Source organism: Pogona vitticeps, chromosome 1 (assembly GCF_051106095.1).
Source record: "Pogona vitticeps strain Pit_001003342236 chromosome 1, PviZW2.1, whole genome shotgun sequence".
In the NCBI taxonomy this organism is placed as follows: domain Eukaryota; kingdom Metazoa; phylum Chordata; class Lepidosauria; order Squamata; family Agamidae; genus Pogona; species Pogona vitticeps.
In genome coordinates, this window is record NC_135783.1 from 4,729,768 (window position 1) to 4,743,240 (window position 13,473).

The 13,473-nt window shown below is 46.3% G+C and overlaps 1 protein-coding gene across 9 annotated transcripts in view; it reads left to right on the forward strand.

Annotated features, from left to right (window-relative positions):
* HMBOX1 (homeobox containing 1) overlaps window positions 1-3,996 on the forward strand; it is a 130,788-nt gene extending 126,792 nt beyond the window's left edge. For all 9 annotated transcript variants that reach the window (XM_072986517.2, XM_072986537.2, XM_072986524.2 and 6 more), the window contains one exon: window positions 3,799-3,996. In XM_072986517.2, coding sequence (XP_072842618.1) covers window positions 3,799-3,936 — 138 coding nt within the window. In that variant the 3' untranslated portion in view covers window positions 3,937-3,996. The remainder of the gene's footprint in view (window positions 1-3,798) is intronic.
* Window positions 3,997-13,473: the final 9,477 nt, after the last annotated feature.

Sequence of the window (13,473 nt, forward strand, 5' to 3'; positions counted from 1 at the left end):
TATGGAGCCCGCACAGTTCTAAAGTATCTGTTCTGTGCATCATCTTGAGAACTTTTAATTGGAAAAAAAGATGCTCAGTAGTTCTAAGAAATAAAGGGAGGAACTGCTGGAGGAGGGCAACAGCTTTTCTTCAAAATCCTTGTTGTCCAGTTGACTTTAACACCTGGCCAAGTAAATCTTTTAAGTTTTAGAAGGCCTTCCTTCTTTGCAATTTAAAACATGGTTTAGGCAAACATTGGCTGAAATCCTGTTGTGCCATTAGTCAAAAGACACATTTTTTCATCTTTTTTTAATAGTTGGGAAATTTCCTTCTGCACTATTTGTGGCATACAAAGTCGCACAACTCAGTGAGAAATAAATCATGGCTGCAATCATGTTTTTCCACTTATAGCAGCTAAGCATTGCCCCATTTGCATAAGTATGCAACAGGATTCTTGCAATTATATTTTATCCTGAATCCTGTTAAATTTTCTCAGCCCTCTCTTAAGAGATGATGTAGACGATAATCAAAGGACCGTAGAATTAATTATTTGTTCCACTGCGGAGATCCAGGCTAGATTACTATAATGTGATGTGGGTGGGGCTCCCTTTGAAGATAGTTCAGAAGCTTCTGCTGGTATAGAATAGATCAGCTTAGATGGTTGTGGGCCACAGCAGGTGGAACGTAGACTACCAGTTCTATGCGGATTCCACTGAGTGTCTGTGTGCTTCTGGTCCCAGGTTCAAAGTATTGGTTGTTACCTTCAAAGTCCTAAGGACCAAGTCTTTAGAGCCTTAAACCAGGAAGCATGTCACTTGATAGTCCATCATTACTGGGATGAGCCAAGGGGGTCCATGGGTCTCATGCATTCCTTTAGGGGCATACAGTGGCGCCTTGCTAGACAGTTACCCCGCATGACAGTTTTTTCACTAGACATTGACTTTTTGCAATTGCTATAGCGATTCGCAAAACAGTGATTCCTGTGGGGGAATTTCGTTGGACAATGTTTGGTCCCTGCTTTGCAAACCGATTTTCACTAGACAACGATTTTGACAGCTCCCTCCGCACTCGCAAAACGGGTGTTTTTGGGATCTAAGCTTCGCAAGACAGCTATTTAAATAGCTGATCGGTGGTTTGCAAAGCGGCTTTCCTATGGCCGATCTTCGCTAAACGACGATTCTTCCCCATTGGAACACATTAAACAGGTTTCAATGCATTCCAATGGGGAAATGTTATTCGCTAGACAATGATTTCGCTAAACAGCGATTTCAGTGGAATGGATTATCATCATCTAGCGAGGCACCACTGTATCTAGAGCCCCAAAGTCTTCCCCAGAAATGGTCTCCAAAGCTGTGAACGTTGGCCAACCCTGGTCTATACTCTACGCTTGTGAGCTTTCCTGACTAATAATATTGGCCTCTGCTTCTTGAGCTTGCCAGTAAAGTCCAGGAAACAAGTGAGCTCAAAAGACAGGGCCTTCCAAGGGGTGGCACCTTGACTTTTAAATTACTTCCTGCCGGAAATCTATCTCGCTTCCTTTGTTCTGTGTTACTAATCTCAGATTCCTGGAACAGTTTACTTACATCTCCCTTTCCTGTTTAATTTGTAGGTGCCCAGATTTCTGAATGAGTGTTTTTTTTAAGTGTTGCTTCTTTTACTATTGAATGACTGGTTTTAGATAGCGCAGATTATGATGATTCTATATTTGTTTGACGGTAATTTTAACGGGGCATGTGATATACAAAAGACCTTAAAGGTGATATTTAAAAAATAATAATAATAAAGATAATAAATCAGATACCATTGGGTGTAGAGCAGTTAGTAAGCAATTCAATATTTCTGAAAAGTATTTGCTCTTTTTAATAATAACTAGGTGCCACCAAGTCAATTCCGACTTATGGCAACCCTTTCCAGAGTTTTCGGGGGACAGAATACTCAGAAGTGGTTTACCGATCCCTTCTTAGTTAACAGTCTTAACTAAAAAACGGCATTTCAGGGGCTCCGTTATGATTGTTAAAAGCCTTCCTGACAAGGTGGGTATTCAGCTATCACTGGAAAGATAAAAGGGAGGGTGCCCACCTGATCTTCCAAGATAGTTCTACCTGACTTTCACATTACAAGCAGAAACTTACTGCCCCCCTCCTCATTTGACCCCATAAACAGTGCCCATAAAATTGTTCTCGTGCGTTATAAACAAGATTTCAATTCCCTTTTGCTGTTTTAGCACAAAATCAGAATCGGCCTTTCAGCAGAACTTTTTTTTTTGAGGGGAGTGTTGTGTAACTCTTCAGACAACACACCTCCCCGGTAGTCGATCTGTCTGTTTTCGTTTTGAGAAATCTTTGGAGCGTAAGGTCCCGGTTGGGGGGGAGGGCTTTTGGTTTGTGGATTTGAAAAATACTGTACCCACTACAAAACATGGGCCTTGAATGGATTGCAACAGATCGTAAAATATCAAGGCACGTAGCATCAAATTAAAAAGCCAATAACATATGGTCACAAGCAGATGGAGACACATGAATGCTCAAGTTGACGCTACCTTTGGGAGATAGAAAGGGAGTTTCGCTCACATGAAAGCCGCCCATGTCGCTTATAGCAGTGCACAGGGAATGCTTTCCGGCTGCCATTCCCACCCTTTCTCCTGTCAAGCAAGGAAAGCCATGGGCTGTGTGCAAACAAGGATCCAACATTAAGGGATGAATCTGTGGCTCCCTTCAAAGGGATCATCCCACCCCCCATGGGCCATAGGGGGGTTCCTGTTGAGAATGGCCGGTCTAGAGTCATCATGTGGATTCATTTCTGTTGTTCCTCTCAGAATAGTTAGCCGTATCTGAGCTATGTATGTCTGTGTCGGTGTCTTCTGTGGAGTGTGAAAGTAGGATCCTGGATATTTCCCCCGTGCCCCCCCCCCAGTTTGTGGTTTTGATACAGAAATGGAGGTCTTCCTGCCCCCACCCCCAAAACAGGGACAACTGAGTCCAATGTTACAGGGGCAGTGAATAGGCTCTGCTCCGCAAAGGAGCTCTCCAACCACACGACCCTAGTTCAGGACCCCGGATAGCTCCTGTTCTGACTAAAACCCAACACAAATTCATCATCCCCTTTTGACATAGGAATCACGCCCTCCATGGCTCTCGTGGAGCTAAGCCAGAGTCATTCCCTGGGACCTGGCTTGGCACCAATAGTTATGATTCTGTCCTTGCTCCTCTTGCTCTCCTCCCTCTTGAATGATTTTTTTTTGCAGCGGAGGGAGAGAAGCCACCTCGTGTGTGCCAGCTGACACCCCTCTTGTCTAGCTAAATATGTACCACCCAAACACCTCAACCTTCCCGCCACCTGACTTACTTGAACTTAAAAAGCCTGCACATTCTGTTTAATTTCCATACCGTAGTCCAGTTGCAGAATTTCAGATTTCTGCTTGCGTAATTTTGATCTCGGGAGTTATGTAACCATTGGGTTTCTGGCAGAAGATTGGATCGGGAGAAGGCAGGATTTCCAAGAGAGTTCATCCTACATAGCTGGCCTGTTTTGCTTTCTTCACAACTTGAACTTCCTTGGATTCTCTTCCTTTCTCCTTTTCTTAATCTTTCGGAGCAAGGATGATCTCCATCCATCCTTCCCCTTCCCTCCCGTTTCCCCTTCCACCGAAGCCTGTGACGCATGCCATATCAAACCCCCTCCCCCTTGGCTTATTGTATGAGCTCCTGTTGCAAATGCAGACCGCGTGGCTTTTGAACGATGCTAACGGGACCCCCTCTCCCCCCCCACCCGCCTCCCTTTCCCTCCCGCCCCCTCCCATTCTCCTCCGATCTCTCCAGGATGACAGCACGAGCCATAGCGACCACCAAGACCCTATCTCACTAGCCGTGGAGATGGCAGCGGTAAACCATACCATCCTGGCGTTGGCCCGGCAAGGCACCAGCGAGATCAAAACAGAGGCCCTGGATGACGACTGATGAAGCGACGGAGGGGGAGGGCTCCAAACCGAGCGAAAAGTAAACTTAGTTTTAGACGTAGCACCTTAGCCGCCTTTTTCCCCCGGTCCCTAAATATGTGTTCTTCTTAACAGTATCTAACTGCAGTCTTCTTGTCCGTCAAGTTAGCCGTTTAGGGTCTCGTCCTGTGAAGATGGCGTGGTGCCCTCCGACTCTACCTATACACTCTCAGTATTAACTAACTCCCAGTCAAATACTTAACCAAGCCGACCAACCTCCCTCTCCCGGCGCCAACCCTCCCCGCCCGTCCCAGCTGGGTGAGAAAACCTTCGATGTTCTGTCTTTTAGCGTACCACGTGCTTCCGAGTGTCTTAGGCAGCTCTCCCTTCCCAGCCGTAGCCTGTGTCTGTATCTCTCCACACTCCCGCCGCCCCCACGGCCACCGTGGATTCGCCCGTCAGGCCAAACTGTGCGAATTCCCTCTTTTTTTTTTTTACTTTCTCGTTCCAAGCCCGAAAGAAGACAAGAGAGAGGCGCTGGGTCTACCGGACTGTGGGTGCCATCTGGGGAGTTTCGGGAGAGCACGGGGGAGAACGTTGTGCTGGGCGCTGTCTCAGCCATGCAGTGACACATAGGTGGTGTTTCCTCTTTGCTGTCGGTGCTGTGATCCAGGCGCTTGCGATGGTGAGAAGCAAGGGGAGGGTTCGCCGGCTTGTTTCGGTTGCCGTTTCGCTGCTCGGATCCTCAGCCGTAGCCTTCTTCTTTCTTTTCTTTGCGAGATGTGAGATATGAACTGTTTTTATTTTTGGGGAAAAAAACCAACAGCCAAATCTCCAGTGTCAACCCAAAGTTCCCATCCACTGAAGAGGGTGTGATTGCGTTTCTCTGGAAGATCTGCAAATACAGGCAGGCCTCCTTACAGCGGTTGATGGGTGGGCAGGGATTCTTCCACACTAGGTTGCGGTTGGAGAGTTTACCGTGCAGTCCTCGGGTTTGTCTACTCACCAGTAAGCCCCACCGAGTTCAATAGGACTTACTTAATGGTAGAGATATACAGTATAGGGAAGCAGCCTCTGTTGCTCCCGGCGGAGAAATAGACAGTGCAGAATACCTAGTATCAAGGAACTTATGCCTAGGACATAGATGGATGGTGGTGGGTAGGGTTTCTGTAAGGGTGCTGATTTCCCCCCACGAAATAACACATAGGTGGAAATAAATCTGTAAAGGACCTCTGTTTTTTCGTTTCAACACAGCCCCAACAAATTTACCACGATGGTGGTGGTGGTGGGGGGGTAATGCTGGAAAGGCTTTTAATTGTTTGATGCCCCTTTTCCACTTAAGGAATGTAGTGTTCTCAAGGAAAGTTTTAGTAATGGTGTGCTAATGGCAGGCTAGCGGTCTGATGCCTGACCTTCAGGACACACTGATGCTATCTTCTCCGCAGTTTCTTTGGACCATATGTAAGTATGTGCTAACAACAATGAACTCTAATGTGTATTCACGCTGTCGTAATATTTTGTGTCCCCCAACCCTTGCAGCCAGTTCCCCACAGCATTCTTATTTTTCTGCGGGAAACGGGGGAAACTGGATACATGTTCTTTGACATCTCTTCCTTTGTTCTGTTCTTGTTCAGGAGCCGGAAAGCTGTGCTACTCCGGGCAGGTTAAATAATCATTGGAAGCCATATTTAAATGGGAAACTAGCTGTTACTGTGAATCAGAGATGCTGATTTTTCCTTGTGGTGGAAGCCAAGTTAGCTTTTACTTTCTTCTGCTGATGTTAGCGGGCTCCCCCGAGGTTGCCTGAGATAATATCCAGGCAAGATGGCCTAAGGGGCTGAGGAAGATGATGATGACGCATTGGCAGGATGTGAAGTGAATCTACTTCTCCACAGCAAAAGCAAATCGAGGTTTTGACTTAGGTGTTGATCCAGATTGTGTGTAGCACTTTGGTTACTTCCCATCCCCACCCCGCATTAAATAAATATATATATTTGTATTTCATAATTTTAAAAAAATCTTTCAATTAAGCCCAAATAAAATACTGTGTCCTTGCTGTTATCATCATCGTTTTGCTCTTTGCAGGAAACAAGTGCATATTGTAGGAACGGAGAAGGCATTTAGTAAGGTGAAGAACGCATCCTTGATTCTGGATGTGTCAAAAACAGATGTTCCTTTCCTTAGCATTGTCTTCATTTTCTCCCTGGAGTTGGAGAACATCCTCGTTTTCAGAGGCGTTGATGTGTACTTCCCAGTTCAGATTACAAGTGACTCCTTCATTCCTTAACTGGTGCAAGCAAGCTCCTGGCTTTTCTTGAGAGCTTCCCCCCCCATTGCTTCCTGGCTGTCTTGGGATTCAGATGATGGTTCTTTCAAACATCCACCTTTTTTTTTTGCATAATTCTGGTGTTCAGAATCTGCAGTTGCCAAATTATTTTCCAACGGTGCTTCCTAAAGAGAAATGCACCATAGGATCCCTCTGTATCCTCAGGGATCAGCTACAGGCCCCTCCTCATGGATGCTGAAAAATGTAGATTATAGCGAATGCTAATAGCAAATTTAGCATGGTCGGTTGCAGCCAGTTCTGGTAATGACATGATGAAAATATATTTCTCCAGCCAACGTTATACATAGCATGGTCTCTGGCTCACTCTAGTGGCCAGTTTTCGTAACTTCACCTTGAAATCTATATGTTGGGGATTTTTCTTTTTATATTTTTAATATTTTTCAGATCGTGGATAAATGAATCATTGGATACTGATCCTGTGGATAACGGGGCCCTACTGTGCTTTTTAAACTTCTCTGTTTTCTGTAGTTCCACCTTCAACTTCTCCACATCATCCTGAAGACATTTCCTTTGCCCTTGGAACATCTGAAGAGCTTCTTCAGAGGCAGCCCACTTTGCTTCCCACACCGGTTCCTCCTCCTCCATGCTCTTCTGCAAGTCCCCGAGCGTCCCTACTGTCTGTCCAAGAATGGTCATATATGGATCGCATGCTGCTTGTAGTATGCTCAGTAATGCATTAGCCTCTCTCATCAAAAGTGCCATGTCATTATCTGCTTCGGCCCCCTTCTCCTGCATTGTGTCTCTTGATCCCCTGACAGGGTGGGAAGAGAAAAAGTAGCACCTTCTTTCCGTGTTCCTAAATCATTCCAAATTGCTGCTCGAATGCCTCCTGTGCTTTAACTGAAGAGAGACACTTTCCTTCATAAGACTTTTCTGTGGAAATCAAAGCTTCAGTTGCTTCCGGATTCTTTTCTTGAAGGTCATTGTTGCTCCCCCCCCCTTTCAACAGTTCAGTTGTATCTTTTGAGTCCTACCGCTTCCTTCTCTAAAGTGGAGACCGGGGAAATGATTCTTGCTGTCATGACGGGAGCCCGCTGACATTTGTTTGGCTTGATTCCTCCACAGCTTTGATTTTCTCCTCTCCTCTGGCTTGCACCCAGGAAGACTTCCGGAGAGTTAAGCCTTTCGTGAAGCTGAGGGGAGACCTCCGACAACTTCATCTGCAAAACGTTTAGTTCCTCGTCCTTTCTTTTTATCTCCATTTCAGAGCACTGCCATTTGGATTGGAGTTCATCTGAACTGGATTGCTACTCTTTTGCCTTTCCCGGCTCTTTCTGCAAGCTTTGACAGCTAAGCCCGGGATTGGTATAGTTCTTCTCTGGTCTCATCCAACTTCTTCTGTAGTGAGGCTCCTTTTTCCTTCTCAGATATCTGGAGCGGGCAGATTAGCTCTTTAGCCGCTAAGCGGATGCCTCCCATTTGTCCGAGCTGCTTGGTGGCTGATCTGGGATATGCTGGCCCTGCCTTATTCTTGTAGACTTCATTGGCCAAAATGTAGGGAATCTCTGCTCTCCCATCATCACCAAAACTTAAGAAAGTCCTTCTTTTTTTCTGCCTTGTTTGTTGGCATGAAGAGCGAGCAGGTCTTATGGGTTGCCTTAGACTCCGGGACGAGCGAGATCCATTCTATGGCTGCAGTGTGAATCTCTCGGGGTGACCCCTACAAGTGGGTGTCTCTCCAAACCGGGAAACAATGAGTTTGGGGGATCTGCAGTGTCCATTTATAGGCAGATCACTCAGCAGAACGAGCCGCTCCAGCGGAATTTCATTCCTCCTTTCTATGCCGGTCTCCTATGGTGCTGATTGTGAGGACATTTTAATAATCAGTGGATGCTCTACACTGAGTTTCACATAGCTATTTGGTGTTCCCTTGGCTTTTCTTTCTCCTTTGTCTCTGGTGTCAAGTGATATCCTGCTAGGCATAGGAAATTATATATATTTATAGAATTATATATGTCTCAAAGATTGATGTGTGCCAATTGTTCCTTCTTTTTCCATGTAGCGACTTGCCATTCTCTCCCCCCCCCCAATTCTTGAAAGGGGGAGCTGGGATTTTTATTTTATTTTAATTTTTTGGGTCAAGCTGGCTGCTGGCTTGCCTTTAGAGCTAACTCAAAATCTTTGCTTCCTCAACAAGTGCTCTTTGTAAGAAATCTTTTGCTCTTAAAACCTGAAACCAATGAGTGGCTTTGCTTTCTAGAACAAACGAGGAGGATTGGAACAAAGCTCATCAGCTTGACATGGTTTGGAAAATATTTGCCGCTTAAACTGCCAAGGACCAACCAAGAACGCTGGAATCGGTGGGGGTGTGTGTGTCTTAGATTGAAACCGTTAGGTATTTTCTCTAGAGAATAAGCTTCGTGGGTTATGGTGTGTTTCTGACAGTGAGATTGCACTGTGAAGAATCCTGTGAAAGAATAAGGTCCTGTTTCATTTCAGTGGGAATTTAAAGGCATCTAGCTGGCTTTTGGTGTAGATCGCAGGCGCACAGCCCAAACTATGGGTCTTGTGCATCTCTGATACCAGAAGGGTAGTTTGTAGAGTTGATCAACAGTGAGTCAGTGCTGTTAGCATGATAGGCTTGCACCCTAAGATGGCTCTCACCTGCGTGCTGATTCTCCACTCCCCCCTTGCTGTTGCTGAATCCCATAATAGGGATCCTGACGGCTTTTCTGTAGGAAGAAGATACCCATCATCTGTTTGAAGTTGTGCTCCTGCACCTCTCCTTCAAAGTATACAGGACATGATTAGGCATTCCTGTCTAGAATATCCTAGATTTTTCTTCTGTCCCGCTTCCTAACTGAGGGTGTAACGAACGCTAGCCAGTTTTCTCTTCCTCTGAAGTGCCGAGAACTGGGCGGCTGCGACAAGATTTGATTTTCCGACACGGACGAAAAACATCAGTACTTTAAAAAAAAAAATAGCAACCATTTTTGTTCAGGAGGGGAAACGCCCCCCTGCCTTCGTTTTTCCAGTCTTTTTTGCAAGGTTCTCAAAGCCGCAAGTGGAAAGGATAGGATGCTTAAAAGGACTGAAAGATCGTTGAAAATGGTTCACCCGGCCTTGTGAAAATGGAAACGCTTTCCAGTAAGGCAGCGCCTTGGGATCTGTAACTGACGTGGTTGGGTAGAAAGACCATTTGAACAGACCGTGCGTGTGTGAACAGAGCCTGTTGTGAGAGCCGGGCAGGGGGTCCCCTGTTCTCTACCCTCTAAAGGGGAAGATGGGGGAGAGCGCGGTGAAGACAAGTGTGAGGAAAATGTGAACTAGACAGAAGACGTGCGTCCGCTCGAGGAGAAGTCATCTGCCCTCTAGGTCTTGTTTATTCAGACATCGAAGTAGGTGGGTCTGTTGTCCATGTGCGCCAAGAATACTTTTTAACCTTAATCGATGGGTAGAATCCAGTGGCCACATTTGCGGTTGGGTTTGCCCTTCATGAGAGAGGTGGTCAAGATTGGAACGTTGCTTGGAACGTTGAGGGCCTCAAAATGTTGAGGGCCTCACAACGTTGAAGGCATCACAACGTTGAGGGCATCAAACCCCTTCATAGTCAGGGTGGCAAGTGTAGCCTTGTGCTTTGTTTTTAATTTTTTTTTTAATTATAACACTCATCAGCCGTAACGAGCCTAGCTAGTGGTGTAGGATTATGGGAACTGTAGTGCAAAAAAAGGAACCCTCTGGAAAGCTATGTTGGTCCATTCCTACTTTACAGTCTGGATATGTTTAGAATAGTTGTACCCGTGTTTTCTCCGTGTGAACATTGGGGTCGCTGATCTCTCGTCCTGAACAGGCCCATTGTTCTCATGATTGGTTGACGTGCTTAGAAGGATGTTTGCCGACCCCATGAGCAAGACAATACCGTACGTGTGAATCTTCGTCAGCTGTGCGATTTGTCGGCATCTTGCTGACCGACGTGAATTCTGGGTTTGTGTTCTGCTTTCAGTTTGGCTCACAGACTCTGTGGTTCATCTTTCCTTCTGGCAGTATGTTGCGTTTTGTGTGTCTCCCCCCCCCTCCCCGTTACCACCCAGTTTTATTCTTCTACGGAATCACTGTGATGTTGCTGCTGTGGCAGACCGGGCCCTCTCGAGGTACCAGAGATCCCCGCTTTATCCTTGCCACAGTCTCGGATTTAGAACGGCAGTTTCACTTTGGAGAGTGTGATGTGACTATAATAGGAAATCTGAGCTATTGTCTTCCAGGAGCAAATGAAAGCGCAGAGTCCTGTATCCTTCGAAAGAATCCTTATTAATGCACTTCCTTTTATTACAGCCTTGCTTTTCATCCAGTCTTGCCTTTATTTGGAGACGTCTAAGCTCTTTAGAAGAAAGATAAGTAAATGTCAATACTTCTCACCAAGAGTCACTTCCGTGTTCATATATTTAGAGAAGGGCTTCCTCCAAAAATAGAATTATTATTATTATTTGCACTCTGTACAACTTCCAGTTTTTTTCCGTGATTGAGACTGGAAACACTTTAGGCAATAAAGCGTTGGTTTGCATGCGGGTTTGTTTGTGTCACTGACACCAGTCCCTCAAAGTAGACCTTGCCTTGAAAATATTGGCTTCCTTCTATAACCTTCCTCTTCTTCCAGGGCTGTGAGAAGCTGGAACGGTTGTGTTGCTTTCTGGTGATGTATGAGTCAGACCAGTGCACAGATTGACCTCTATATAATTTTAACCGTCAACAATTCCCCACGTTGGGTCCCTAGGTGTTCTTGGACTACAACTCCCAGAAATCCTGGCCAGCCCAGCTAGGGAGTTGCAGTCCAAGAACATCTGGGGACCCAAGGTTGGGAACCTCTGCTTGTTGATGCCTCTTTTTGTTGTTGTTGTTGTGTGGAACTTGGCTAACGTATGAATCTCCTTTGTACTAAATTAGATTTCGGTCTAGCCCCAATGGGGGCAACTTATAGTCCATGGGCTGCAGGTGTCAGCACCCCAGAAGTGTGTGGAATATTTTTGAGGGGAGATAGTTCAAGTTTCAGCCTACCAAGGGGGAATAGGGAGCTGTTTTTCTAAGTTTTGATCCTCTCCCTATTTTTTTTCCCCACATCCAATTTTGAAATATATATTTTTTCTGGTCACTAGAGGGCGCATGGGAGATCATTTGGTTTTAAAACACCATTTTTTGTCAGAAGTGGGAACCTTCATTGAGATGTCAGGAGGGCTGGATCTGTGGAGCCCAACACCTCTGGGAGGTGACCCACCTCACTTGCAGAGGATGTTGGACTGGATGAGATTGGACGGGGGGGGGAGCACCTTGCAGACAGACTTCCAGGGGCCAGAAACATTCAACTCTTGGGGGCCACATCTGCTCCTCTACGCCAGCCCCCGAAAATACATGTCTTCAAAAAACCCACTTATACCTTTCAGGGCCAACAAGTATTAAAAGTGTGAAAAATGGTGAGCAGTTCCTGGAAAGTTTGGCCCCTGGAGAAGAGAGCCCTCCCTGTGTGGCAGCATTCATGGTCTGGCTGAAGGGCAGTAAAATGTTTTCTTATTTTAATTCCATTTATTACGTGTGTTGGTTGATTTCCCATTGGTGGGGAAAATGATGCTTAGCTGATGACCAAACACCCTCTTAAGGACAATGGTTAGAGACTCCCTAGCTGCCTTCACACGTCACAGTGCCAGTGGGGTCCCTGTAGTTGTCATGGGACGGCGTAAATCTCTCAAAAGGCGTAACTTTGTCCCCGTGTGACTCACCTGTTGGAGAGAGGTTGACCATTGTTGCTCTAGACAGATGCAAAAAAGAGATTGCGATCAGTTGGCCCTAGAGAGTTCATGCATTTCAAGGTTTGGGGGTTCTTCCTTCGTTTTGATACTGGGAACTGATGCCTTTCTGAGCATGTAGAAGGTTTGTGATCAGAACATTCCGATCATCTAATTTGTTGGCTTTGGGTAGAGAATAAAAATTGGCGGAGGATGTTATTGCTGGTGGACGAGACTGCTGTGTTGGCTTTCCGAAACCCCACCCTAACCTCTGAAGCCCCTTTCTGCGGTCCGAGGAAATTCTGGTGGCTCCTTTGGGGTTGAGGCCTGCTCCTGTCTCTGTTGAGGGATGGGGGTTCATGGTTTTTTCCTTTGGTGACGAGGAACGATTCTCCTCCTTCGCCCCTCCCAGACTTCCATGGGTTGAGGGATGATGTTCGGATGGAAAGGCGGGTGGGTGGGTGGCTTCCCCTTCTTGGAGACAGGCCCTCCGGAAGGGGCTTTCTGTGACGAGACCCCACAGGCCAAGTAGCCTTGATGGGCTGCCCAGAATAGGGTGAGCAGGAACAGCCTCTCCCTCCACCCCACCCCTCAGTATTTAGGGTCCATTTCTAAAAGTGCCTGTTAGTGAGCAAATTGGACTTGACTGTGAGCGGAAGGCACTGGCCTCACTTGTGTCGTCCCTCTTGGGGGGAGGGAGAGAACAGCATGAAAGGAAAGGCTCCCTCTTTCCTGCATGCCTTCCCTTTGCTTAGGATTGAGAGTTGGGAGACCAGAATGTGAATTACCGTATTTTTCGCTCCATAAGACGCACCTTTCCATAAGACGCACCAATTTTTTAGGAGAAGAAAACAGGAAAATATAATCTGTTTTCTTCGCTCCATAAGACACACACTTTCCACCCCCGTTTTGTGGGAAAAAAGTGTGTCTTATGGTGCAAAAAATACGGTAACTGGCAAAATAAGCTGGGCGGAAGCCATGGCTGTTCTTTCCACGTCTGCTCTTTCCTTCTTGACACAAGGTTTCTTTCTTTCTTTTCCTGGAAAACTTGTCCTAAGAATCAGGGGTCATGAGATCATGTCTGACTCTGATTTGGGGGGGCAGAGATCACCCCAGATCTTAACAGACCTGCATTGCTTGTGCCTGACCTTGTGCAAGCCGAGGTTGTCCCTTCCCTATAAATCCCCTTTTCCAAAGGGCCGCTGTGAGGTATCACGGATGAACTGCTTCTTGTCCCTCCCCTTCTGTTGCCTTTCCCTCTTTCCTCTGCTCATTTTTTTCTGGCTGTGCTGCCGTGGGAGTCCAGCTTGATGAAGGTGCAGGAAAACAGGTCCATTCCGGCCCCATGGCTTGGCCTGGGCTCCCCAGACATGATCTCAGGAGCTTAAGACGGTTCCCAAAGCCCAGGGTAGGATCGTGTTCCTTTTCTTTAGGACTACAGCTCCCAGGAGTTTCTCAGTCCTGCTGATGAATGCTGGGAATTGTAGTTTAAAAAAGA